This window comes from Coregonus clupeaformis, chromosome 4 (genome assembly GCF_020615455.1).
Source record: "Coregonus clupeaformis isolate EN_2021a chromosome 4, ASM2061545v1, whole genome shotgun sequence".
NCBI classification, from domain to species: domain Eukaryota; kingdom Metazoa; phylum Chordata; class Actinopteri; order Salmoniformes; family Salmonidae; genus Coregonus; species Coregonus clupeaformis.
Genome location: NC_059195.1, coordinates 1,088,254 through 1,113,402, shown reverse-complemented (window position 1 = coordinate 1,113,402; position 25,149 = coordinate 1,088,254). Strand labels below are relative to the sequence as shown.

General features: G+C 44.1%; 1 protein-coding gene across 2 annotated transcripts in view; it reads left to right on the top strand.

The window, feature by feature from the left end:
* The first annotated feature begins 6,266 nt into the window (after window positions 1-6,266).
* Window positions 6,267-25,149, top strand: part of LOC121549076 (myotrophin) — a 30,315-nt gene continuing 11,432 nt past the window's right edge. Inside the window, exons 1-4 of one of the 2 annotated variants that reach the window (XM_041860919.1) lie at window positions 6,267-6,373; window positions 6,644-6,744; window positions 15,285-15,398; window positions 17,275-17,358. In XM_041860919.1, coding sequence (XP_041716853.1) covers window positions 6,676-6,744; window positions 15,285-15,398; window positions 17,275-17,358 — 267 coding nt within the window. In that variant the 5' untranslated portion in view covers window positions 6,267-6,373; window positions 6,644-6,675. The other variant, XM_041860911.1, reaches the window with a different exon arrangement.

Here is a 25,149-nt window from a genome sequence, read left to right as displayed (position 1 = left end):
CCACTCTTCTTCATCATATATTTCACTCCTCAACATCAGAAACTGAATTTGGTTCATATGCAATATCTTTGGGTATAAATTATTTGCAATGTTTCAGAGCATACTAGTCTATGTCAATCATGGTCAGCTGATTACTTTTGAGGGTGACTTAATGTAAATGTTCTTTGCGGAATTCTGTGCACTGCAAATATTGAAATAGTTGAATGTTAAAACGAACACTGATACAGAAGCACAGTGGTTACATAAACAATTATCAAGCGTTTATATAAAATCACTTAAATCCCTTCAATTAATCATAACCTATACAAGTGCAATCTCTGTCAATTAACATTTTCATTAAATCAATGTTCCAAATTTTAAAGTAATGCTGTATAATAATGTATATAATGTATATAATCAAGAAGCACAATGGTGTTGTAGTCTTTGCCAATTTGGAATCTGTCTCTGTCTATGCTAGCTGACAGAGCTGGAGAGGTGGAGATGCTCTTATAGGTATCAGAGCTTGACAGAAAGCTGGAGATGAGTATGCTATGCAGGGCAGACAGAAGAAGAGAGAGGAAATAAAAGAAGAGCAGTAAGAGAGGAGGAGGAGGAGGGAGGAAGATAAGGATAGTATGTAGGGTGAACTAGATGTTTGATCCTTCTGCGTTGGCAGGTGAACACTCATGCTCGGTGATGAAGAGAAACTGCCCCAATTACCCGATGTTACCCCTGGATGCGCACTGGAAGCATCTCTCCCTCATACCATTCAATATACCATGTGCCACACTTTAATATTGTTCACCTTCATGTTTAATTAGAACCTTCTGCAATGAGAATGGCCTTGCCTGGGAGGAGGAAAAGTTGCTTAGTTGTAGAAAGGTTTTTTGACACGGCCTCTGAAAATGCGATCTTTAATTTAATGAGATGCTTCTCCAACTTTTCTTTATCTTTATGGTGTGATAAAAAACTACTGCCTGATCACTAGCAAGACAACTAAAGCGTGTGGACATCAGTTTCACAGATCATTTAAGATATAGCTGAAAATAGGGTATTATTCATTGTTTTGAGAGAGAAAACATATATTTTATTTTTTGCTTTGCTTTGTATTGAAAATGGGTTCATATTTTTGCTGCCTTGGAATTGTTTTACCAAAGTGAAAAATGGAGGCGCCATATACTGTCAAATCTGTAGGGATAACTAGTGTTACACTCCTCAAGATCAATGCAGCATCTAGAGATATGACAGAGGAGTGTATGTCCTACTTTACTCTCCCTTTAGAGTTCCGCCCTAGCATTCATTTTGAATATGGTGCTAATCCATTTACGTTTAATTCTTAGTCCAGCAATCTTCAGACTTTATTGTCTATAATAAGGTGGGATGTCCTGTAAATCATCTGCTTTAAAGTGTGATGTGACTCATTATAATCAGCAGGCGGCCATCTTACCAGCCAATGATAATTACATCAGCACATTGAAATATTCACTACAATCCTCATTAGGTATTGCAGTGGTGACATTTCAAAGGAACACAACAGCACCCAAGAACATTCATTTGAGTTTTAACCAACCATCAACATATCAGCCTGCTGATAATATTTTTTTTTACATTTTAGCAGATGCTCTTATCCAGAGCAACTTACAGTTAGTGCAATTTTTTTATACTGGCCCCCGTGGGAATCGAACCCACAACCCTGGCGTTGCAAACGCCATGCTCTACCAACTGAGCTACATCCCTGTCAGCCATTCCCTCCCCTACCCTGGTCAACTGTGCACCACCCCATGGGTCTCCCGGTCATGGCCGGCTACGACAGAGCCTGGTTTCGAACCAGGATATATAGTGGCACAGCTAGCACTGCGAAGCAGTGCCTTAGACCACTGCACTATATGAACTTTAGATCACCCAGTGGGGACTAATTTGAGACATGTATGAGAAATCAGCATGCCAAGCAGGGGAATGTAAGGAGTAATGGCCTATGTCCTCATCCCCATGTGGTGAATAGATACTCCAACCCGTACTCTTGAGAGTTTATTACAAACACATAAAGCAGCTTTAATGGCCACCCTGAGCCTCTTAGACAAGCAGTGTGTGTATTGTATATCTACTGGGCTTAGAAGAGTGGGGGGACAGGGGAAGAGGCTGGGCTGCAGGCAGGGTGTTGGAGGAGAGAAGAGGAGAGCTAGAGAATATCATTACCTTCATTTTTATCCCCAGTGTAGAGCTCTATTGAATTTTCTCCAAATGGCGACTTTTATAGTCGCTTCTCGTCTGCTGACCGGGTTAGTTTTTTCTCCAGAGTGCTTATTTGATGTAATAATAGTGCTACAAACAGCCATACATCACAGAGAGAGCGGGAGAGAGGGACATATAAAGCCATTTGATAGCGTGGGTTGGGGGGTAGTAGAGGGTGGAATATAGATGTGCGGGTATTCCTGTTAGGGAGGCTAGAGACTATGACATGAGGAAGATCTCAATTGCATACTCCCCGTTTCTTCTCTCTCCTCATCTCCTTCCAAAAACCCATTGGAGGAGAAGGTCAGGGGGGCGGGACCTCTGGCATTCTCATCCAATGGGTTTTGAGGAGGAGACGAGGAGAGAGGATGCGAGGAGTATGCAATTGAGATCTTCCCATAGCCTTGAACTTCTTGCTCTGACCTTGCCCTTGCCCCTTCACATTGATTGACATGAACCTTTGATAAGATGTTCAATCAGCCGCTATTTCTCCCCATCAGGAGCTTGGTTTAGTCCTGATGTGTTTTATTAACCTGTGGGTTCAGCAGACCTGGTATCTATTAGTGATGTCCCATTCAATAGCAAGAGGGAGGTAATGGAAATGGAAATTGCCATGGAGTGAAGAGCAGATGCCAGGACATGGGGGGTTACTTACTCTCTCCCACCCAGAGCCAGTCACACTCCTCTGGGCTGACTGAGTGATGAAAGGAGCTGATACACCACATGCCTTACAGCCCCCAAACTAACAAACTTAATGGTCTGGGCCGAGCCTTTCTAGTAAAATAAAGCTCTGTCTTCCTTTTTATTTCATCACTTATGTGAACACCAAATTATTCAGCAATGGCTTAATTAAACACATTTGTTACACACACACACAAATGTGTGGGCTCCCGAGTGGCGCAGCGGTCTAAGGCACTGCATCTCAGTGCTTGAGGCGTCACTACAGACACCCTGGTTAGATTCCAGGCTGTATCACAACCGGCCGTGATTGGGAGTCCCATAGGGCGGCGCACAATTGGCCCAGCGTCGTCCGGGTTTGGCCGGTGTAGGCAGTCATTGTAAATAAGAATTTGTTCTTAAATGACTTGCCTAGTTAAACTTAAAAACACACAGTGGTAACTGTTTTTTGTAACCTTGTGTTACTTACCTACCTACTATGTCTCAACTTTTAGAAGATTGCATGCATTAAAAACCATCTCTGACACTTCACCAGTATAGAATAAAATAGTATACCATGGAATATTAGTCACATGTTCCTCTCCCGAAAACCCTGAGATGGAGTCGGATAGTGGAAGTTCAGAAATCGAATCCAACAAAGTGAAGAGGAAGAACCTGCATTGACAGTTGTGGTGATGGCTTCCGAGCCTCACCTCAATGAGGGATATGCCTGAGATGACTCTGGTCCAGTGGGAGTACGTTTCGTGGAGAAAGTAGAGTCATGTCTTTTGGCTGACCCATTTGTGGTATCAGGCTGGGTGGAGGAGAAGCTGGGTGTTGTTAACTCAGTCAAAGGATCCAGAAGTGGACTTATATTGATTTTCTGTGTGTCTTCCGCCCAGAGGGAGTTAACGCACTGTGTCACGCACCTCAGGACAAGAGCTGTGTCTAGCTATGCCCTTCGGAGCAGAGCACCGCTGAAGGTAGTGATTACTAAGGTGGCTTTGAGTGTGGAGATGGATCATCTGAAGTTGAAGATCACTGGCATCTGTGATGCACGCCATTTGGTGAGATGCAGATCCGATGGCGAGCGTGAGACTGAGGAGACCCTGTCTTTCCTTTTGAGGTTTGATATTGAGTGTTTGCCTGATAAAGTAATGCTAGGATATGTTAGTTATCCCGTGAGAGCATTTGTGGGTGCCAAGGTTATGGTCATGTTGCAGCAGTGTGTAGGAGGGACATTCCGAGGTGTGGGAAGTGTGCAGAAGGGCATGGGACAAAGGAGTGTGTAGTTTCAGAGGAAAAAGTAGTTGCTGGGGATCATGTGCGAGTGAGAAAGGTTGAGGTTCCCAAGGTTTGAGCAGTGCAGAAAGTGACATATGCTGAGGCAGTGAGGAAAGTAGAGGATGATGGGCAAAAAGTAAGGGATCATGAGAGAATACCAGTAAGTAGTAGGGCAGGAATGAGTGACCCGAACAGTTTGTGCTTTAGCGAGGTTGGTTTCTTGGCGTTCATTGCTATGGTAATTAATTGTACAGCACAGATGTAAAGGAACGGAAGTCGCAGAAGATGGGCGGCAGGTAGCTTAGTGGTTAAGAGCGTTGTGCCAGTAACCGAAAGGTCGCTGGTTCTAATCCCTGAGCCAACTAGGTGAAAAATCTGTTGGTGTGCCCTTGAGCAAGGCACTTAACCCTAATTGCTCCTGTAAGTCGCTCTGGATAAGAGCGTCTGCTAAATGACAAAAAAATATATATATTAGATAAAAGTAGTAGCAGCAGCAGAAAACCCAGCAAGCACAGTGGATCTGGGCCGATTCCGGCTGAGAGTCGGGACACTCGGCTGAGAGTCAGACTCGGCCGACATCATGTGATCCGAGTCTGGGCCGCCTTCGGCAGTATTACTTATGGCTAGGATGCGGGGATTGAGCTTGGGCCGATTCCGGTGTGAGTTATCAGGCCCAAATATATTACTTGGGGCTCGGGCCGATTGTGGCTACTCTGGCAGATGATTACACGGGCTGCTTTATATAATTAACATTTATTTATTTTTCCATATTTTCTCATTGTTTCTGTGATCAAAAAATAAAATAAACATTTAAATTAAATTATTTAAGAGTCTTTCCTGTTTAAGTAGTATTTTAGTATTTTGATACTTTGTGCAAGGCAATTGATCAGCATTAAAAATGTGTGGATGGGGCCTCCCGAGTGGCTCAGCAGTCTAAGCCATTGCATCGCAGTGGAAGCTGCGTTGCTACAGATGCTGCTTCGATACCCGTCTGTGTTGCAGCCAGCCTTCGCCTTCTGAGGCCAGACTTCGCCTCCAGAGGCTGTACGGGAGTTGCAACGATGGGACAAGACTGTAACTACCAATTGAAAAGGGGCTACAAAATTAAACTTTGTGAATGGGTATAATATGCATGAGTAATATTTAAAATTACTATATCGCGTAATTTTGTATACATTTAAATTAGCATCTTCTGGGGTGATTCTGGTAAGATGCTGGCGAAGTCGCCTGAATTCCGGTACACCGAAACGGCTGATGTACTTGGGCCGATTCTGGGCAGTCATTCAATTTGATTCCGGGCCGAGTCCGACACCCGATTCCGGCCTGTTTCAATCAGTTCCGGGCCCCCGGAAGAGGGCCTCTTCTGGGCCGATTCCTCATTGATAGCTGGGAAGTTATTGGGAGTGAAAGATTTTACTGCATAAAAGTTACAGGAGATGTTGAAAGAAGGAGTCCTGTCCTTCCAAGCTAGTGGCCAGGAGTAGGAACGGTTAGAGACAAGTTGTGGGATAAGGGGGTGTTTTGATTTTATAGGTGCAAGGGTTAGTGGGTGGTGCAATTTTCTTTTTCTCCCGTTCACATTTCCATATATTTTTGGGGGTCACAAATGTGGAATTCACATTCCGAACTGAGAAAGGCTGCAAAACTCAAAAAAAGCGTCTCATCCGCCGGAAAATCACACGAAGAAGAAGAAGATCTGCGTTCTCGGGTCGTCACTAATTACCACAGCCACACAGTCATAAACCCCGCCCCTTTCTACAATTTATTTACATAACATTTACATTTTAGTCATTTAGCAGACGCTCTTATCCAGAGCGACTTACAGTTAGTGAGTGCATACATTATTAATATTTTTTTTTGTTTCATACTGGCCCCCCGTGGGAATCGAACCCACAACCCTGGCGTTGCAAACGCCATGCTCTACCAACTGAGCTACATCCCTGCTGGCAATTCCCTCCCCTACCCTGGACGACGCTGGGCCAATTGTGCGCCGCCCCATGGGTCTCCCGGTCGCGGCCGGCTACGACAGAGCCTGGATTTATCTTCTTAAAGTGTGATTTTAAACCTAACCTTAACCACACTGCGAACATTATGCCTAACCCTACATTTTAATTTAAAAAATGTGATTGTTCAGATCTAGCCAAGTTTGACTTTGTGGCTCTGTTATCTAGTGGAAACCGTATTTTCGGGCAAGCAGACTGAAGGAAAGGTTAACTTCCGGGTATGCGGCATCGGAAACGATTCATGAGAGAAAGGCGGACCCCTCCTCTGCTGTCCTTTCTTTGAAACTTTATTTTTTAACAATTGCCTGCAATCTAGAAGTACCAGGTGTTCAATTTAGCAAATTATTTAATTCCTGTAACGCTGCAAATGTTATAGCCGCCTTTCCCTTGACCACTGAGAGATCTGTCAAGCATTGCTTGCCTTGAGAGAAGTTTGATATCCAGCCAGCTAACGTTAGCATTGCTTTGACAGCTGCCTTTTTCAACAGGGAAGCCGCAGTGAACTGTTGAACACAATAAAATGGGGGATAAAGAATTGATGTGGGCCTTGAAAAATGGAGACCTGGACGAGGTTAAGACCCTAATGAAGGTACGATATACTGTAGCTAACTTACTCGCAAATCAGCCAGCTAAGTGCGCTAGCTAGTTAACATTAGCTAGCTATGTTTTGTCTGTATAGCTAGCAAACGTTCGCTAGCCATGGCGTTGCAAGCTTAGCTAGCTAGGTAGCTAACTTTCATAGCTAGCATCGCATGCACACATTAGTTAACTATCCGTTCACCTAACTATCACCAACTCACTGTAGTTAGTTAGCTAGCTAGAAGGTTTGCTTTTACAAACGTTTGTAAAACAATCGCGAGATTGGGTAGATTGTTGGATAGCTAGCTCAAGCAAACTAACGTTACCATACTACACAGAAATGGCTATCTATCTACGTTGCATCCCCACTGTGCAACAGCTTGTTGTAATCTGATTCAATCACTGTGTATCGATGTGTTTCTGTTTGCTATTGCCTAATGAATGACTATTTCTGCAGACAAGCATATATATGGTCAAGTACCTAGCTACTTATTTAGCTAGATAGTTGGCTCCTGCTTGAGAATCAGTCATGGTTGGTTTTTAGCAAGCAGTCTGTAAGTAGTTATAGCCAAATCAACACGCCCGTGTTGTGACAGCTAGTGTTAAGTGTGCGGGTTTCTCAGACCATTGTTGCAAGGCAGATCTATCTAGATGGCTAGCTAGCTAACGTTAGGTAGACTGCTTGCTAACATGAAGTAGGCCTATTTTACATTTTAGTCATTTAGCAGACGCTCTTATCCAGAGCGACTTAGTTAGTGAGTGCATACTTGTTATTTTTCATACTGCCCCCCCGTGGGAATCGAACCCACAACCCTGGCGTTGCACGCGCCGTGCTCTACCCTCTGAACTACACGGGGCAAACTACTTGTTTGCTCTCTGCGTTGAATGAGGATGTTCAGGGAAACTGTTTGAATGGTTATGTTATCATTCAGCCTCCACACTGAGACTCACACATTTTCAAGCCACACCTATGCCATTTTTAGAGCAGTGACACATTAGCTATTGGTCTGTAAACTGGTCATCTTTAGTCACGTTTTAACATTTTGGTCCAATTCTAGACATTTAAATAGGCTCTGAAACTTGAATAAATCATATTTGAAGAATACTTCAATGATGTCAGTCGTTTTGAAGGGGTCTTCTTGAAATGGATTTGATCACCAATGTTGCATTCTCTGTAGGCCTACATTCCAGGTGCGTACACTGCATTCGGAAAGTATTCAGACCCCTTGACTTTTTCCACATTGTTACGTTACAGCCTTAATCGAAAATGGATGACTCATTTTTTTCTCATCAATCTACACAAAATACCCCATAATGACAAAGCAAAAACGTTTTTTTTTAGAAATCTCCGAAGATAATTTTTTCATTTACATAAGTATTCAGACCCTTTACTCAGTACTTTGTTGAAGCACCTTTGGCAGCAACTACAGCCTTGAGTCTTCTTGGCACACCTGTATTTGGGGTGTTTCTTCTCTGCAGATCCTCTCCTAGCTCTGTCGGGTTGGATGGGGAGCGTCACTGCACAACTATTTTCATGCCTCTCCAGAGATGTTCGATCGGGTTCAAGTCCGAGCTCTGGATAGGCCACTCAAGGACATTCATAGTCTTTTCCCGAAGCCACTCCTGCGTTGTCTTGGCTGTGTGCTTAGGGTCGTTGTCCTGTTGGAAAGTGAACCTTCGCCCCAGTCTGAGGTCCTGAGGACTCTGGAGCAAGTTTTCATCAAGGATCTCTCTGCACTTTGCTCATTTCATCTTTGCCTTGATCCTGACTAGTCAAATCAAATTGTATTTCTCACATACACGTGTTTAGCAGATGTTATAGCGGGTGTAGCGAAATGCTTGTGCTTCTAGCTCCGACAGTACAGTAATATCTAACAATTTCACAACATATACCCAATACACACAAAAAAGTAATGAATGGGATTTAAGAATATATACATATATGGACAAGCAATGACAGAGTGGCATGGACTAAGATACAGAATAAAATTATAGAATGCAGTATGTACATATGAGATGAGTAGTGCAAGATATGTAAACATTATTAAAGTGACTAGTGTTCCATTTCTTAAAGTGGCCGGTGATTTCAATAGGCAGCAGCAGCCTCTAATGTGCTAGTGATGGCTATTTAACAGTGATGGCCTTGAGATAGAAGCTGTTTTTCATTCTCTCGATCCCAGCTTTGATGCACCTGTACTGACCTCACTTTATGGATGATAGCGGGGTGAACAGGCAGTGGCTCGGGTGGTTGATGTCCTTGATGATCTTTTTGGCCTTCCTGTGACATCGGGTGCTGTATGTGTCTTGGAGGGCGGGTAGTTTGCCCCCGGTAATGCGTTCAGCATTACCGTTCCCAGTCACTACCGCTGAAAAACATCCCCACAGCATGCTGCCACCACCATGCTTCACCGTAGGGATGGAGCCAGGTTTCCTTCAGACGTGACGTTTGGCATTCAGGCCAAAGAGTTCAATCTTGGTTTCATCAGACCAGAGAATCTCATGGTCTGAGAGTCCTTTAGGGCTGTTGTGCCTTTTACTGAGGAGTGGCTCTAGGAAAAGTCTTGGTGGTTCCAAACGTATTCCATTTAAGAATGATGGTGGCCACTGTGTTCTTGGGGACCTTAAATGCTGCAGAAATTTTTTGGTACCCTTCCCCAGATCTGTGCCTCGACAAAAACCTGTCTCTGTGCTCTACGGACCGTTCCTTCGACCTCATGGCTTGGTTTATGCTCTGACATGCACTGTCAACTGTGGGACCTTTTACGGTGGCTTGCAAAAGTATTCACCCCCCTGGGCGTTTTTCCTATTTTGTTGCCTTACAACCTGGAATTAAAATTTGATTTTTTTGGGGGGGGGTTGTATCATTTGATTTACACAACATGCCTACCACTTTGAAGATGCAAAATAATTTGTTTGTGTGAAAAAAATAGAACTTGAGCATGCGTAACTATTCACCCCCCCAAAGTCAATACTTTGTAGAGCCACCTTTTGCAGCAATTACAGCTGCAAGTCTCTTGGGGTATGGCTCTATAAGCTTGGCACATCTAGCCACTGGGATTTTTGCCCATTCTTCAAGGCAAAACTGCTCCAGCTCCTTCAAGTTGGATGGGTTCCGCTGGTGTACAGCAATCCTAAAGTCATACCACAGATTCTCCATTGGATTGAGGTCTGGGCTTTGACTAGGCCATTTCAAAAAACATTTAAATGTTTCCCCTTAAACCACTCGAGTGTTGCTTTATGCTTAGGGTCATTATCCTGCTGGAAGGTGAACCTCCTTCCCAGTGTCAAATCTCTGGAAGACTGAAACAGGTTTCCCTCAAGAATTTCCCTGTGTATATAGCGCCATCCATCATTCCTTCAATTCTGACCAGGTTCCCAATCCCTGCCGATGGAAAAACATCCCCACAGCATGATGCTGCCACCACCATGCTTCACTGTGGGGATGGTGTTCTCGGGGTGATGAGAGGTGTTGGGTTTGCGCCAGACACAACGTTTTCCTTGATGGCCAAAAAGCTCAATTTTAGTCTCATCTGACCAGAGTACCTTCTTCCATGTTTGGGGAGTCTCCCACATGGCTTTTGGTAAACACCAAACGTGTTGTGTATATATATTTTTTCTTTAAGCAATGACGTTTTTCTGGCCACTCTTCCGTGAAGCCCAGCTCTGTGGAGTGTACGGCTTAAAGTGGTCCTATGGACAGATACTCCAATCTCCGCTGTGGAGCTTTGCAGCTCCTTCAGGGTTATCTTTGGTCTCTTTGTTGCCTCTTTGATTAATGCCCTCCTTGCCTGTGAGTTTTGGTGGGCGGCCCTCTCTTGGCAGGATTGTTGTGGTGCCGTATTCTTTCTATTTTTTTAATAATGGATTTAATGGTGCTCCATTGGATGTTCAAAGATTCAGAAAGAACCCTGATCTGTACTTCTCCACAACTTTGTCCCTGGCCTGTTTGGAGAGCTCCTTGGTCTTCATGGTGCTGCTTGCTTGGTGGTGCCGCTTGCTTAGTGGTGTTGCAGACTCTGGGGCCTTTCAGAACTTGTGTGTGTATGAGATCATGTGACACTTAGCTTGCACACAGGTGGACTTTATTTAACTATGTGACTTCTGAAGGTAATTGGTTGCACCAGATCTTATTTAGGAGCTTCATAGCAAAAGGGGTGAATACATATGCACGCACCGCTTTTCCGTGATTTATTTTGTATAATTTTTTTGAAACACATTTTTTTTTTCATTTCACTTCACCAATTTGGACTATTTTGTGTATGTCCATTACATGAAATCCAAATAAAAATCAATTGAAATTACATGACGTAATGCAACAAAATAGGAAGAATGCCAAGGGGGATGAATACTTTTGCAAGGCACTGTATATAGACAGGTGTGTGTGCCTTTCCAAATAATGTCCAATCAATAGAAACAGGATGCACTTGAGCTCAATTGAGTCTCATAGCAAAAGGTCTGAATACTAATGTAAATAAGGTATTTCTGTTTTTATTTTTAATTAATTTGCAAACATTTCTAACCCTGTTTTCGCTTTGTCATTATGGGGTATTGTGTGTAGATTGATACAAAATTAATGTAATCCATTTTAGAATAAGGCTGTAACAAAACAAAATGTGGAGAAAGTGTCTGAATACTTTCCGAATGCACAGTACATCAGGAAGGTATCTAAGCATTGGATCTATTTGTAAAGTAAGGGAAAATTATACTGAAACACAGCTTGTGGTTTAAGGTTTAGCCAGTCTGGTGTAGGTTGAACACCTTAAAATAACTCAGGAGGCTAACTCTTGTTCAAAGCCTTACCACACTGATGAATCGTTAGGCCTGCAGAACTCCTGTGTGAAAGCAACATGCCTTTTATGCATTTTGTTTCGACAGTAGGCTAGGAGCTAGACAATCTAATCTTTATAGACCTACCAGTTGATTAGCTAACTTCTGTGAAATAGCCCTAACCATTAGGGTGGTCAGTATTTAGGCTGTGCTTTCCTTTCAGCTTTTGGTAATTGAGTCTAATCAAAGTCAGAGGAGGTACGGCTAGTTCAAAAAATTTACTGATTTTGGCAAGCAATAACATTACTAATGCACTGAGGTGCTGCATTACTCATATTGATCTCCAAGGCTGTGTTTACACAGGCAACCCAATTCTTCTGATCTTTTGCCACTAATTTGTCTTTTGACCAATCAGATCAGATGTTTTGCCAGTAATTGACCAACAGATCAGAATTGGGCTGCCTGTGTAAACCCAGCCCAATAATCCCAGATTACAATTAAATTGCAATAGGATGGAAATGTTTCAGATCTGGGCTATTAAATTGCGGAGATGGATTACTGCACATGTGGATATTACAGACTGCGATCCACTGTGTTTTCCCTTACTCTTCAACCCTAATGAAACCATTTAAATTGGCACCATATCATCCAGCTCCTGGAGGACCGGTGGGGCTCTGTGGGTGATTGGTGCATACAGTGGGGAGAACAAGTATTTGATACACTGCTGATTTTGCAGGTTTTCCTACTTACAAAGCATGTAGAGGTCTGTAATTTTTATCATATGTACACTTCAACTGTGAGAGACTGAATCTAAAACACAAATCCAGAAAATCACATTGTATGATTTTTAAGTAATTAATTTGCATTTTATTGCATTTTATTGCATGACATAAGTATTTGATACATCAGAAAAGCGGAACTTAATATTTGGTATAGAAACCTTTGTTTGCAATTACAGAGATCATACGTTTCCTGTAGGTCTTGACCAGGTTTGTACACACTGCAGCAGGGATTTTGGCCCACTCCTCCATACAGACCTTCTCCAGATCCTTCAGGTTTCGGGGCTGTCGCTGGGCAATACAGACTTTCAGCTCCCTCCAAATATTTTCTATTGGGTTCAGTTCTGGAGACTGGCTAGGCCACACCAGGACCTTGAGATGCTTCTCACGGAGCCACTCCTTTGTTGCCCTGGCTGTGTGTTTCGGGTCGTTGTCATGCTGGAAGACCCAGCCACGACCTATCTTCAATGCTCTTACTGAGGGAAGGAGGTTGTTGGCCAAGATCTCGCGATACATGGCCCCATCCATCCTCCCCTCAATACGGTGCAGTCGTCCTGTCCCCTTTGCAGAAAAGCATCCCCAAAGAATGATGTTTCCACCTCCATGCTTCACGGTTGGGATGGTGTTCTTGGGGTTGTACTCATCCTTCTTCTTCCTCCAAACACGGCGAGTGGAGTTTAGACCAAAAAGCTCTATTTTTGTCTCATCAGACCACATGACCTTCTCCCATTCCTCCTCTGGATCATCCAGATGGTCATTGGCAAACTTCAGACGGGCCTGGACATGCGCTGGCTTGAGCAGGGGGGACCTTGCGTGCGCTGCAGGATTTTAATCCATGACGGCTTAGTGTGTTACTAATGGTTTTCTTTGAGACTGTGGTCCCAGCTTTCTTCAGGTCATTGACCAGGTCCTGCCGTGTAGTTCTGGGCTGATCCCTCACCTTCCTCATGATCATTGATGCCCCACGAGGTGAGATCTTGCATAGAGCCCCAGACCGAGGGTGATTGACCGTCATCTTGAACTTCTTCCATTTTCTAATAATTGCGCCAACAGTTGTTGCCTTCTCACCAAGCTGCTTGCCTATTGTCCTGTAGCCCATCCCAGCCTTGTGCAGGTCTACAATTTTATCCCTGATGTCCTTACACAGCTCTCTGGTCTTGGCCATTGTGGAGAGGTTGGAGTCTGTTTGATTGAGTGTGTGGACAGGTGTCTTTTATACAGGTAACGAGTTCAAACAGGTGCAGTTAATACAGGTAATGAGTGGAGAACAGGAGGGCTTCTTAAAGAAAAACTAACAGGTCTGTGAGAGCCGGAATTCTTACTGGTTGGTAGGTGATCAAATACTTATGTCATGCAATAAAATGCAAATTAATTACTTAAAAATCATACAATGTGATTTTCTGGATTTTTGTTTTAGATTCCGTCTCTCACAGTTGAAGTGTACCTATGATAAAAATTACAGACCTCTACATGCTTTGTAAGTAGGAAAACCTGCAAAATCGGCAGTGTATCAAATACTTGTTCTCCCCACTGTATATAGCCAGTCATACAGCTAGTGACGCGAGCAGTTTGACTACACATATCACTGTGGTGGAAAGCAGTTATGCTTATGTCATTCATAGTATTCCTATTTGAACTGCAAGAAAGGCAACTAGTGTCTGCAACTGCTGTCTCCAGTTTAACCAATAGGAACCCTTCTCACCAGGCTACATTAGCCTAACTCACAGGAGAGTAGAGAGGGCCATGTAAACTGTGATTACAACACATGGATGGACCATAGGTCTCCATAGCTCTGGTAAATGTAGCTTATCAAGCTTCAGGAATCCAATAAATTGCAGCAAGGGCATCCATTGGATCACTGTGCTGTCTAGTCTAAGCTTTTGAGAGCAGGTGAGTGGTGGTAGCATTACCCAAAGCCTGGCTGTGACCTTTTCTGAGCCAGATTGATTATCACGCCCGGCCGGCACAGCTAAAGGCTAGCCCAGACCCTGACTCATCCCCTGATAGGCTTGTTGCCTTAGGGCAGTTCCGCAGTAATGGAATTATGCGGAAGGTTCGAATTTTCACTTTAAAATGTGTACCAAACAAAAAACATTGATTTCAAAGTTTAACAAACCATAACTCTATGCACAAGGACTTTCCTGCTTTTAACTATTTCCGCAGAACATTTTACAAAATCACATTTACTGGAAGAACTATGCAAAAACAAAGTTTGGTAACTGAACAAAGCTGAGGGAGATTTTACCGTAATTCTGTTACAGAACTTTGCATTTTAAATCTTCTTTTATTGGTTTATTATATTCACTGTGTAAATTGTTCAAAGTAGTCATTGTGCATAGAGCTGTATGATTTTGTTAAACTTTGAAATCCATTTTTTGTTTGTTTGGCATACGCTTTAAAGTGAAAAATCTGAGTCTTATCAGATCTGCTGGTGACCAACACAGAGACGAAGGATAGACATGCCCTCTGTCAACCCCAGCACCAGTGTCACTCCATCACACTCTTGATTCCTATAATAAGATATGTCTCATTCACACACAAGCTCAGAGTAGGTACTGCTTCATGTTCATGGGTACAGCGTAGGTCCTAGCTAAAGTATAGGTGACCTATAGAGCTACTGTCTGGGAATCCATTTCTGTATTCCCCCTCTTTGTCCTGTAGCTAGCCAGGTACCATAGAAAGTCATTCAAAGCTAACAGGGTGGGTTTCTGCTGCTTAGCAGGTGAATACATTTCAGTCCTCTCTTTCCTCAGGCCACAGAGCCAGCTAAAAATAAAGGTGCTATGGTATGACATGGCACTGACAACACTGTCTCTGTGTGTGTTTTGAACTAAGAGGAGGGGGATTTCTGGCACAAGAAGGAGGGAAGGGATTTCCATTATATGCGATTGTATTAACTGTGTGAAATAAGTGTTTGTTCCTTTTTAGCAAGCTGGTGACCAAGTCTTGATACAGGAGGGGAAGTTGTGTAGGTGATGATGGTATCTTAACCTTGTGTTTTTAGGATGAGGATGTGAACAGAACCCTGGAGGGAGGCAGGAAGCCCCTGCACTACGCTGCTGACTGTGGCCAGGCTGAGATGCTGGAGTTCCTCCTCTCCAAGGGAGCAGATGTCAACGTAAGAGCTGCTAGTGGGAATACTGCTATCAATATAGGCCTACTATTGTTATACAGTTATTAGAATACTGCTATCAATATAGGCCTACTGCTGTAATACAGTTATTAGAATACTGCTGTTAATATAGGCCTACTGCTGTTATACAGTTATTAGAATACTGCTATCAATATAGGCCTACTGCTGTTATACAGTTATTAGAATACTGCTGTTAATATAGGCCTACTGCTGTTATACAGTTAGTATTTAACAGCAGTATTCTAATATCAGTCATTCCTCTCTTCATTTGATTATTACTGATATGGAAGAAGGCTATGGTGGTAGGCCTCACTTTCACCTATCTGCTCACGTTAGACAGATCAGTTATTACTGATGACCAAGGATAAGAAGGAAGGAATGATGTATTTTCCCTTCTGTGTTTGCATTAATTTGCTTATTGAATAGACCTAATGGTACCAGAGAGAACAACACTCCCTTATTCTGATTCCACTCATACAATGCTTCTACTATAGTCAATCACATACTGTAGTAACGACTGAGACTGACATGACTTAACTACTGTAGACTCAGCTAGTGTTGTTCAGACGTGGAGAGTGGTGCAGGTCTATGTTTGGACCAATGGGATTCCTCCGTTATGAGGGACCTGTCATTCTCCTGAAGCCATCTCCCAATCTATTCCCTCAGTGTGCAGAGAGCAGCACAGTCTAACTGGCCAGACCACATACTCTGTCAGAATGCTCCCGAGCCTCATCCCATTACCACACTGCAGGGAATCGATCTGCTTTTACATTTAAGTAATTTAGCGGACGCTCTTATCCAGAGCGACTTACAGTTAGTGAGTGCATACATTTTTATTTTTTATACTGGAATCGAACCCACAACCCTGGCGTTGCAAATGCCATGCTCTGCCAACTGAGCTACATCCCTGCCAGACATTCCCTCCCCTACCCTGGACAACGCTGGCCAATTGTGCGCCGCCCCATGGGTCTCCCGGTCGCGGCCGGCTACGACAGAGCCTGGATTCGAACCAGGATCTCTAGTGGCACAGCTAGCACTGCGATGCAGTGCCTTAGACCACTGCGCCACCAATGGAGTAGAGTAGTGATGGTTGTGGCATTTACAAGTTAGGGAAGAAGATTGTATTGTACCGTTTTGTTCTTGTATCTTTTTAGGTAGCCTCGGTGTGCAACTGTTCTTAATAATAATATTAGAAATTTCGTAACCTTATTCAAAGCTATACTTTGGTCTCAATCCCCTCAGGCCCTCAATATTGCCACACAAGCCTGAACGTGCTTATGGGTGTCACTGGCCTCTCACTGACCCAAGACGTTATAGTTAGTTTCACACAGACACGTGTTGACCGTTCAGGCGACACTTGCTAGAACAGGAAGTTCTGACCTTAATGTACCTGTGGTGAATTTGGAGAGCTCGTTAACTAGGCCTAACTCTCACTGCACACAGTCTGTAGAGCCATGTCCTCTCCCAACCTCCATTATCCGCCTCATGGTCTGATCACCACCACACTTCTCATTCACTCCAACTTCACCATTTTGCTTTCTCTCTAATCTGGTTTCACTAACAAGAGTCCCTGTCTCCCTCCCAGTCCCTTCAGATAAGGGGCCCTAGCCAGAGCTCCTGAAACAGGGGAGATAAATACAGTGGCAGAGTAGATTTCCTCTCAGTAATTCATTGACATGATAAGGAGAGAAATAAAAGTGCTCCCTCTCTCTCTGAGTTATTTCCTCTGATAATGAGAGTGATGTGATGTGCCCTTGTGTTGGAGGCAGGGACGACCCTGTGGTCTGCTGATGTATGACACCCATCCACACACAAACCCGCTCTCTCCTTTCGTTCACTCTCTTTCTTTGGTCTCCCACAGGCCCCAGACAAACATGGTATCACTCCGCTGCTCTCTGCCACGTACGAGGGTCACCTCTCCTGCGTCAAGATCCTGTTAGAAAAGGTAATGCCTCACCGCGTGCGCACACGCATGCACAGAGCTGTCTTTACACTGGTCAGTGCCATTGCTGTGTTCGAAGTTCTGTGTGACGTGTAACTGCTGATGAGGTAACTCCTGTATGACAAAAGAATGCAATAAAGGCTCAATGTTCAGTAACTATCTGGCCATGCCTGCCCAAACCCTCTGTTCTGTTCTGTGTGGAGGGAGCTGGAATGTCCCCAGACATCATCACACAACACTGCTGTTGTTTATTTGTAACCCTCCCACTTGCTAGCCCCAGCTCTATATATACACACACCTCGCTCAGCTCTGGACAACACTGAGGTGATGATGATGATCCAGTGGCTGAATGTGACACCTCCTCTGTCCTGGCATTCACCAACTGCTGTAGTGAGGGGAGTGGTGGTGCAGTGCCAACTCTCTTCCTGGACACCAAGGAGCTGCTTTTACAGTTCTGTAATGCTGCCATTTTGGATTCATAAGAGCAGATAGATTATCTATGCTTTGATAGGTGATCTTTGTCAAATTATTAAAAAACTTACTCATAGTACACAGTCACTACTATCACAGTCAAGTCATAGAGCAGTGATTTAGGCCATATTTGTTTCAGGCAGAACTGTGTACATACAGAATATGATTTGGGCACTGCCTTGTGGAGTAGAGTCACTCACTCACTGTGTGTGGTATTAGTTTTCATTCAGCTGGCGCTTTCCCAGCTGCTATCTGTGATCGTGGAATGCCAGCTCAGTGAGGTACCTGTGGTGCAGCCACATAGAAATTACAGATGTCTCAGTTCTCTAATAGTAAGCTCTGTGGAGTCTCATATCACTTCCCTCTCTGCCTCTCTCTTTCTCTCACTCTCTCTCCCTACCTCCCTCTGAAAACGCGCCAAACTGCTGTGAAATGGATGTAACCCTCTCTCCCTCATTCGTAGCTGCACAGCACAAAGGGTAGAAGCACAATATGAACATTTATTTCGTTACCTCCTGTGATTGTGCTTTTTTTTATGTCCCTGGTCTCTGTATCTGGGGAGCTCCGACATGTCAAACTGCTTTCATAAAACGTGTGATCTGTGGGTGGACATGGGTGTATTGAGTGTGTGTGTCTTGGTGTGCCGCTCAGCATTTGTGTGTGGATGGATTGAGTTTGTGTTTTCTTGTTTCTGACGGTGTGTGAGAGAATGGAAACCAACAGGCTAATATTTCCAGTGAGTAAGCATCGGTCTTCTCCCAGCCAGGCTAAATGAGGCAGGGTAAATGAAAGCATACCTCATGATAAGCTGTAGACCACACGATCTACCAAGAACATCTATCTATATCTTTCGTAGCTGTTTATTTACCACCACAAACTGACACTGGCACTAAGACCGCACTCAATGAGCTGTATAAGGCCTTAAGCAAACAAGAAAATGCTCATCCAGAAGCGGCGCTCCTAGTGGCCGGGGACTTTAATGCAGGCAAACTTACATCCGTTTTACCTAATTTCTGCCAGCATGTCACATGTGCAGGTGTCACATGTGTAACCAGAAGGAAAAAAGAACTCTAGACCACCTTTACTCCACACACAGAGACTCATACAAAGCTCACCCTCATTTGGCAAATCTGACCATAATTCTATCCTCCTGATTCCCGCTTACAAGCAAAAACTAAAGCAGGAAGTACCAGTGACTTGCTCAATAAGTGCATCAACGACATCTTCCCCACAGTGACCGTACGTTCATATCCCAACCAGAAGCCATGGTTTACAGGTAACATCTGCACCGAGCTAAAGGCTAGAGCTGCCGCTTTGAAGGAGCGGGAGACTAATCTGGACGCTTATAAGAAATCTCACTATGCCATCAAACAGGCAAAGCGTCAATACAGGACTAAGATTGAATCCTACTACACCGGCTCTGACACTCGTCGGATGTGGCAGGGTTTGCAAACTATTACGGACTACAAAGGGAAACCCAGCCGCGAGCTGCCCAGTGACACAAGCCTACCAGATGGGCTAAATGCCATTTATGCTTGCTTCGAGGCAAGCAACACTGAAGCATTCATGAGATCAACAGCTGGTCCGGACGACTGTGTGATCACGCTCTCAGTAGCCGATGTGAGCAAGACCTTTAAACAGGTCAACATTCACAAGGCCGCGGGGCCCGACTGATTACCAGGACGTGTACTCAGAGCATGCGCGGACCAACTGTCTTCACTGACATTTTCAACCTCTGCCTGGCCGAGTCTGTAATATCGACATGTTTCAAGCAGAACACCATAGTCCCTGTGCCCAAGAAAGCGAAGGTAACCTGCCTAAATGACTACCGCCCCGTAGCACTCATGTCGGTAGCCATGAAGTACTTTGAAAGGCTAGTCATGGCTCACATCAACACCATCATCCTGGAAACCCTAGACCCACTCCAATTCGGATACCGCCCCAACAGATCCACAGCTGATGCAATCTCAATCGCACTCCACACTGCCCTTTCCCACCTGGACAAAAGGAACACCTATGTGAGAATGCTGTTCATTGACTACAGCTCAGTGTTCAACACCATAGTGCCCACAAAGCTCATCACTAAGCTAAGGACCCTGGGAATAAACACCTCCCTCTGCAACTGGATCCTGGACTTCCTGGCGGGAAGCCCCCAGGTGGTAAGGGTAGGCAACACATCTGCCACGCTGATCCTAAACACGGGGCTCATCAGGGGTGCGTGCTTAGTCCCCTCCTGTACTCACTGTTCACCCACGACTGCGTGGCCAAGCACGACTCCAACACCATCAAGTTTGCTGACGACACAAAGGTGGTAGGCCTGATCACCGACAACGATGAGACAGCCTATAGGGAGGAGGTCAGAGACCTGGCCGTGTGGTGCCAGGACAACCTCTCCCTCAACGTGAGCAAGACAAAGGAGATGATTGTGGACTACAAGAAAAGGAGGGCCGAACACGCCCCCATTCGGGGCTTTAGTTGAGCGGGACGTGAGTTTCAAGTTCCTTGGTGTCCACATCACCAACAAACTATCATGGTCCAAACACACCAAGAAAGTCGTGAAGAGGGCACAACAATGCATTTTCCCCCTCAGGAGACTTGGCATGGGTCCCCAGATCCTCAAAATTCTACAGCTGCACCATCAAGAGCATCCTGACCGGTTGCATCACCGCCTGGGTCCTCTGTAGCTCAGCTGGTAGAGCACGGCGCTTGTAAAGCCAAGGTAGTGGGTTCGATCCCCGGGACCACCCATACACAAATGTATGCACGCATGACTGTAAGTCGCTTTGGATAAAAGCGTCTGCTAAATGGCTTAATAAAATAATAATAATAATAATTAATAATAATAATAATAACTGCTCAGTCTCCGACCGTAAGGCGCAACAGAGGGTAGCGCGTACGACACAGTACATCACTCGGGCCAAGCTTCCTGCCATCCAGGATCTACATACTAGGTATTGTCAAAGACTGTTCTCTCTGCTACCGCACGGCAAGCGGTACTGGAGCGCCAAGTCTAGGTCCAAAAGTCTCCTTAACATAAGACTGCTGAACAATTAATTAAATGGCCACCGGGACTATTTGCATTGATTACCCCCCCTTTTGTTTTTACACTGCTGCTACTCACTGTTTATCTATGCATAGTCACTTTACCCCTACCTACATCTACAAATTACCTCGACTAACCTGTACCCCCGCACATTGACTCTGTACCGGTACCCCCAGTATATAGCCTCATTGTTATTTTATTACTTTTTTATTTAGTTTTTTACTTAAGTTTATTTAGTAAATATTTTCTTAACTGCATTGTTGGTTAAGGGGTTGTAAGGAAGCATTTTACGGTAAGGTCTACGCCTGTTGTATTCGGCGTATGTGACAAATACAATTTGATTTGAGGGGACACATCTTAGGGAGGGGGTACAGTCACGATGCATGCAGAGACCGAGATATCAAATGGATGTAACCAGATCACCTCATAAGGAGGGGACAGTCTCGGCGCCGTGCGTCAGCAATTGAAACCCCCCTCAGGCATATATAAGAAGGTGGGGTCTGTCATCAGGCGAAAGCAGGCCCGGGTCGCCGCCAGCCAGGATTAGGCCTAACGCGGAGTGCGAGGAGATATGAGTCGGTGCTCCACGCCACAGCAGCCCGATGGCTCATTTCAGCCAGAAGCACCAGCATCACCAGCAGGACTGGAGCTCTGAAGCACTTTCTCTCTGGCTCTCTCTTTACCCACACTGTTATTACACATGAAGAGCAACCGCAGGCCAGCGCTTGAATGTCTACTCATTGATTCATGTCCGCTTGTTTATTCAGCTTTAAGAAACATGCAGAGTAATTGGATACTGTATCGGTAGTCCACTACTACCAGAATAATGTATGATTCATGATAACTCAAGTATTAATTCTGGACAAAATACTTGATCGTTTTCGAAGTGTGCCCTGGAGCGTCATGGGAGCTGACGAAGGCCTGTGTTTGACCCTAACCAGACGGCAGGCTGGGGGAGGGGGAAGAGTTGCTGACTTCACTACAGGCCAGAGACGGCTACAGAAGAACACAAGGCTTGTTAATTATGAATCAACACTGAGAAGCCCTCCCTATCTCCCTAAACAGCTCCCACTATTAACAGTGGACTGTAGACCACGGCCATTGGGTCAGGAGTATGATATTATTCAGGCTAGCCTTATTTAGCCTTCTAGCTGCATTGGACCTGGGGTGTATTCAGTGATGTGAAACGTTCTGAACGTTCTGTGAAACGTTGCAGATAGAATAGGGAATCGTGTCTCTACTCATTCTATTTCTATCTGACAATCATCTGTTCTACGTCATACGTTTCTATCTACAGAAAAACGTTCTGTAACGTTACATCCTCCTGATCAGGCCCCAGTCTACACTGTGTGCTAGGCAAGCCAGGGAGAGTGATTGTGTATGGGCATCGCAGAGTGAAGAATGTGTCGTAATGGATTTATCACTTGGATGAAGGGTGGGCTGGGTAACAGGAAATTACTTAGTAGAATTGTGCAGACTACCATTTCCTCCCTGTCTAAATGTAGCCCCCTGAGCACCACTATCGGCATGCTGCTAGCTAGGAGGGAGGAAGATGGGGAGAAGTGTTAAGATATGCTCAGACTGTGTCGGGGGGTTCAACGATACTCTTAAGCTTCTCTCCCCATGTTTCACTTTTGGGCCTAACTAGCCAAGATACTTTTTTCATGGTGTGTGTGTGTGTGTGTGTGTGTGTGTGTGTGTGTGTGTGTGTATGTATATGTATATGTATATGTATGTGTATATATATATATATATATATATATATATATATATATATATATATATATATATATATATATATATATATATATAACACACACACACACTACCAGTCAAGTTTGGACACACCTACTCATTCAAGGGTTTTTCTTTATTTTAAAAACATTTTACATTGTAGAATAATAGTGAAGACATCAAAACTATTAAATAACACATATGGAATCATGTAATAACCAAAAAAGTGTTAAACAAATCAAAATTATGTTATATTTGAGATTCTTCAAATAGCCACCCTTTGCCTTGATGACAGCTTTGCACACACCTGGCATTCTCTCAACCAGCTTCATGAGGTAGTCACCTGGAATGCATTTCAATTAACAGGTGTGCCGCCTTAAAAGCTAATTTGTGGAATTTATTTCCTTAATGCGTTTGAGCCAATCAGTTGTTTTGTGACAAGATAGAGGGGGTATACAGAATATAGCCCTATTTGGTAAAAGACCAAGTCCATATTATGGCAAGAACAGCTCAAATAAGCAAAGAACTTCTGAAAGTTTCTTCAAGTATAGTCGCAAAAACCATCAAGCGCTATGATGAAACTGGCTCTCATGTGGATCACCACAGGAATGGAAGACCCAGAGTTTCCTCTGCTGCTGAGGATAAGTTCATTAGAGTTACCAGCCTTAGGAATTGCAGCCCAAATAAATGCTTCACAGAGTTCAAGTCACAGACACATCTCAACATCAACTGTTCAGAGGGGACTGTGTGAATCAGGCCTTCATGGTCGAATTGCTGCAAAGAAACCACTACTAAAGGACACCAATAAGAAGAAGAGACCTGCTTGGGCCAAGAAACACGAGCAATGGACATTAGACCGGTGGACATTTGTCCTTTTTGTTTCAAACCGCTGTGTCTTTGTGAGACTTGGTGTGGGTGAACGGATGATCTCCGCATGTGTAGTTCCCACCGTAAAGCTTGGAAGAGGAGGTGTTATGGTGTGGGGGTGCTTTGCTGGTGACACTGTGATTTATTTAGAATTCAAGGCACACTTAACCAGCATGGCTACCACAGCATTCTGCAGCGATATGCCATCCCATCTGGTTTGGGCCTAGTGGGACTATCATTTGTTTTTCAACAGGACAATGACCCAACACACCTCTAGGCTGTGTAAGGGCTATTTTACCAAGAAGGAGAGTGATGGTGTGCTGTTCAGATGACCTGGTCTCCACAATCCCCCGTCCTCAACCCAATTTGAGATGGTTTGGGATGAGTCGGACGGCCAGGTCAGCATATGCATATTTAGTTTATTTATAATATAATAATATAATATGCCATTTAGCAGACGCTTTTATCCAAAGCGACTTACAGTCATGCGTGCATACATTTTTTTTTTTTGTGTATGGGTGGTCCCGGGGATCGAACCCACTACCTTGGCGTTACAAGCGCCGTGCTCTACCAGCTGAGCTACAGAGGACCACTATTAGTAAATAATTAATAAACAAGTGCTCAGCATATGTGGGAACTCCTTCAAGACTGTTGGAAAAGCATTCCAGGTGAAGCTGGTTGAGAGAATGCCAAGAGTGTGCAAAGCTGTCAAGGCAAAGGGTGGTTATTTGAAGAATCTCAAATATATTTTGATTTAACACTTTTTTGGTTACTACATGATTCCATGTGTGATTTCATAGTTTTGATGGCTTCACTATTATTCTACAATGTAATTTTTTTCAGTAAATATAAAGAAAAATCCTTGAATGAGTAGGTGTCAACTGGTACTGTGTATATAGTACTACCTTTTCCAGTCTTACAGTGGTCCCGTGTAGCTCAGTTGGTAGAGCATGGCGCTTGTAACGCCAGGGTGGTGGGTACAATTCCCACGGGGGACCAGTATGAAAATGTACTCACTACTGTAAGTCACTCTGGTAAAGTGCACATGCTAAATGACTTACAGTGGGGAAAAAAGTATTTAGTCAGCCACCAATTGTGCAAGTTCTCCCACTTAAAAAGATGAGAGAGGCCTGTAATTTTCATCATAGGTACACGTCAACTATGACAGACAAATTGAGAAGAAAAAAAATCCAGAAAATCACATTGTAGGATTTGTAATGAATTTTTTGCAAATTATGGTGGAAAATAAGTATTGGGTCACCTACAAACAAGCAAGATTTCTGGCTCTCACAGACCTGTAACTTCTTTAAGAGGCTCCTCTGTCCTCCACTCGTTACCTGTATTAATGGCACCTGTTTGAACTTGTTATCAGTATAAAAGACACCTGTCCACAACCTCAAACAGTCACACTCCAAACTCCACTATGGCCAAGACCAAAGAGCTGTCAAAGGACACCAGAAACAAAATTGTAGACCTGCACCAGGCTGGGAAGACTGAATCTGCAATAGGTAAGCAGCTTGTGGGAGCAATTATTAGGAAATGGAAGACATACAAGACCACTGATAATCTCCCTCGATCTGGGGCTCCACGCAAGATCTCACCCCGTGGGGTCAAAATGATCACAAGAACGGTGAGCAAAAATCCCAGAACCACACGGGGGGACCTAGTGAATGACCTGC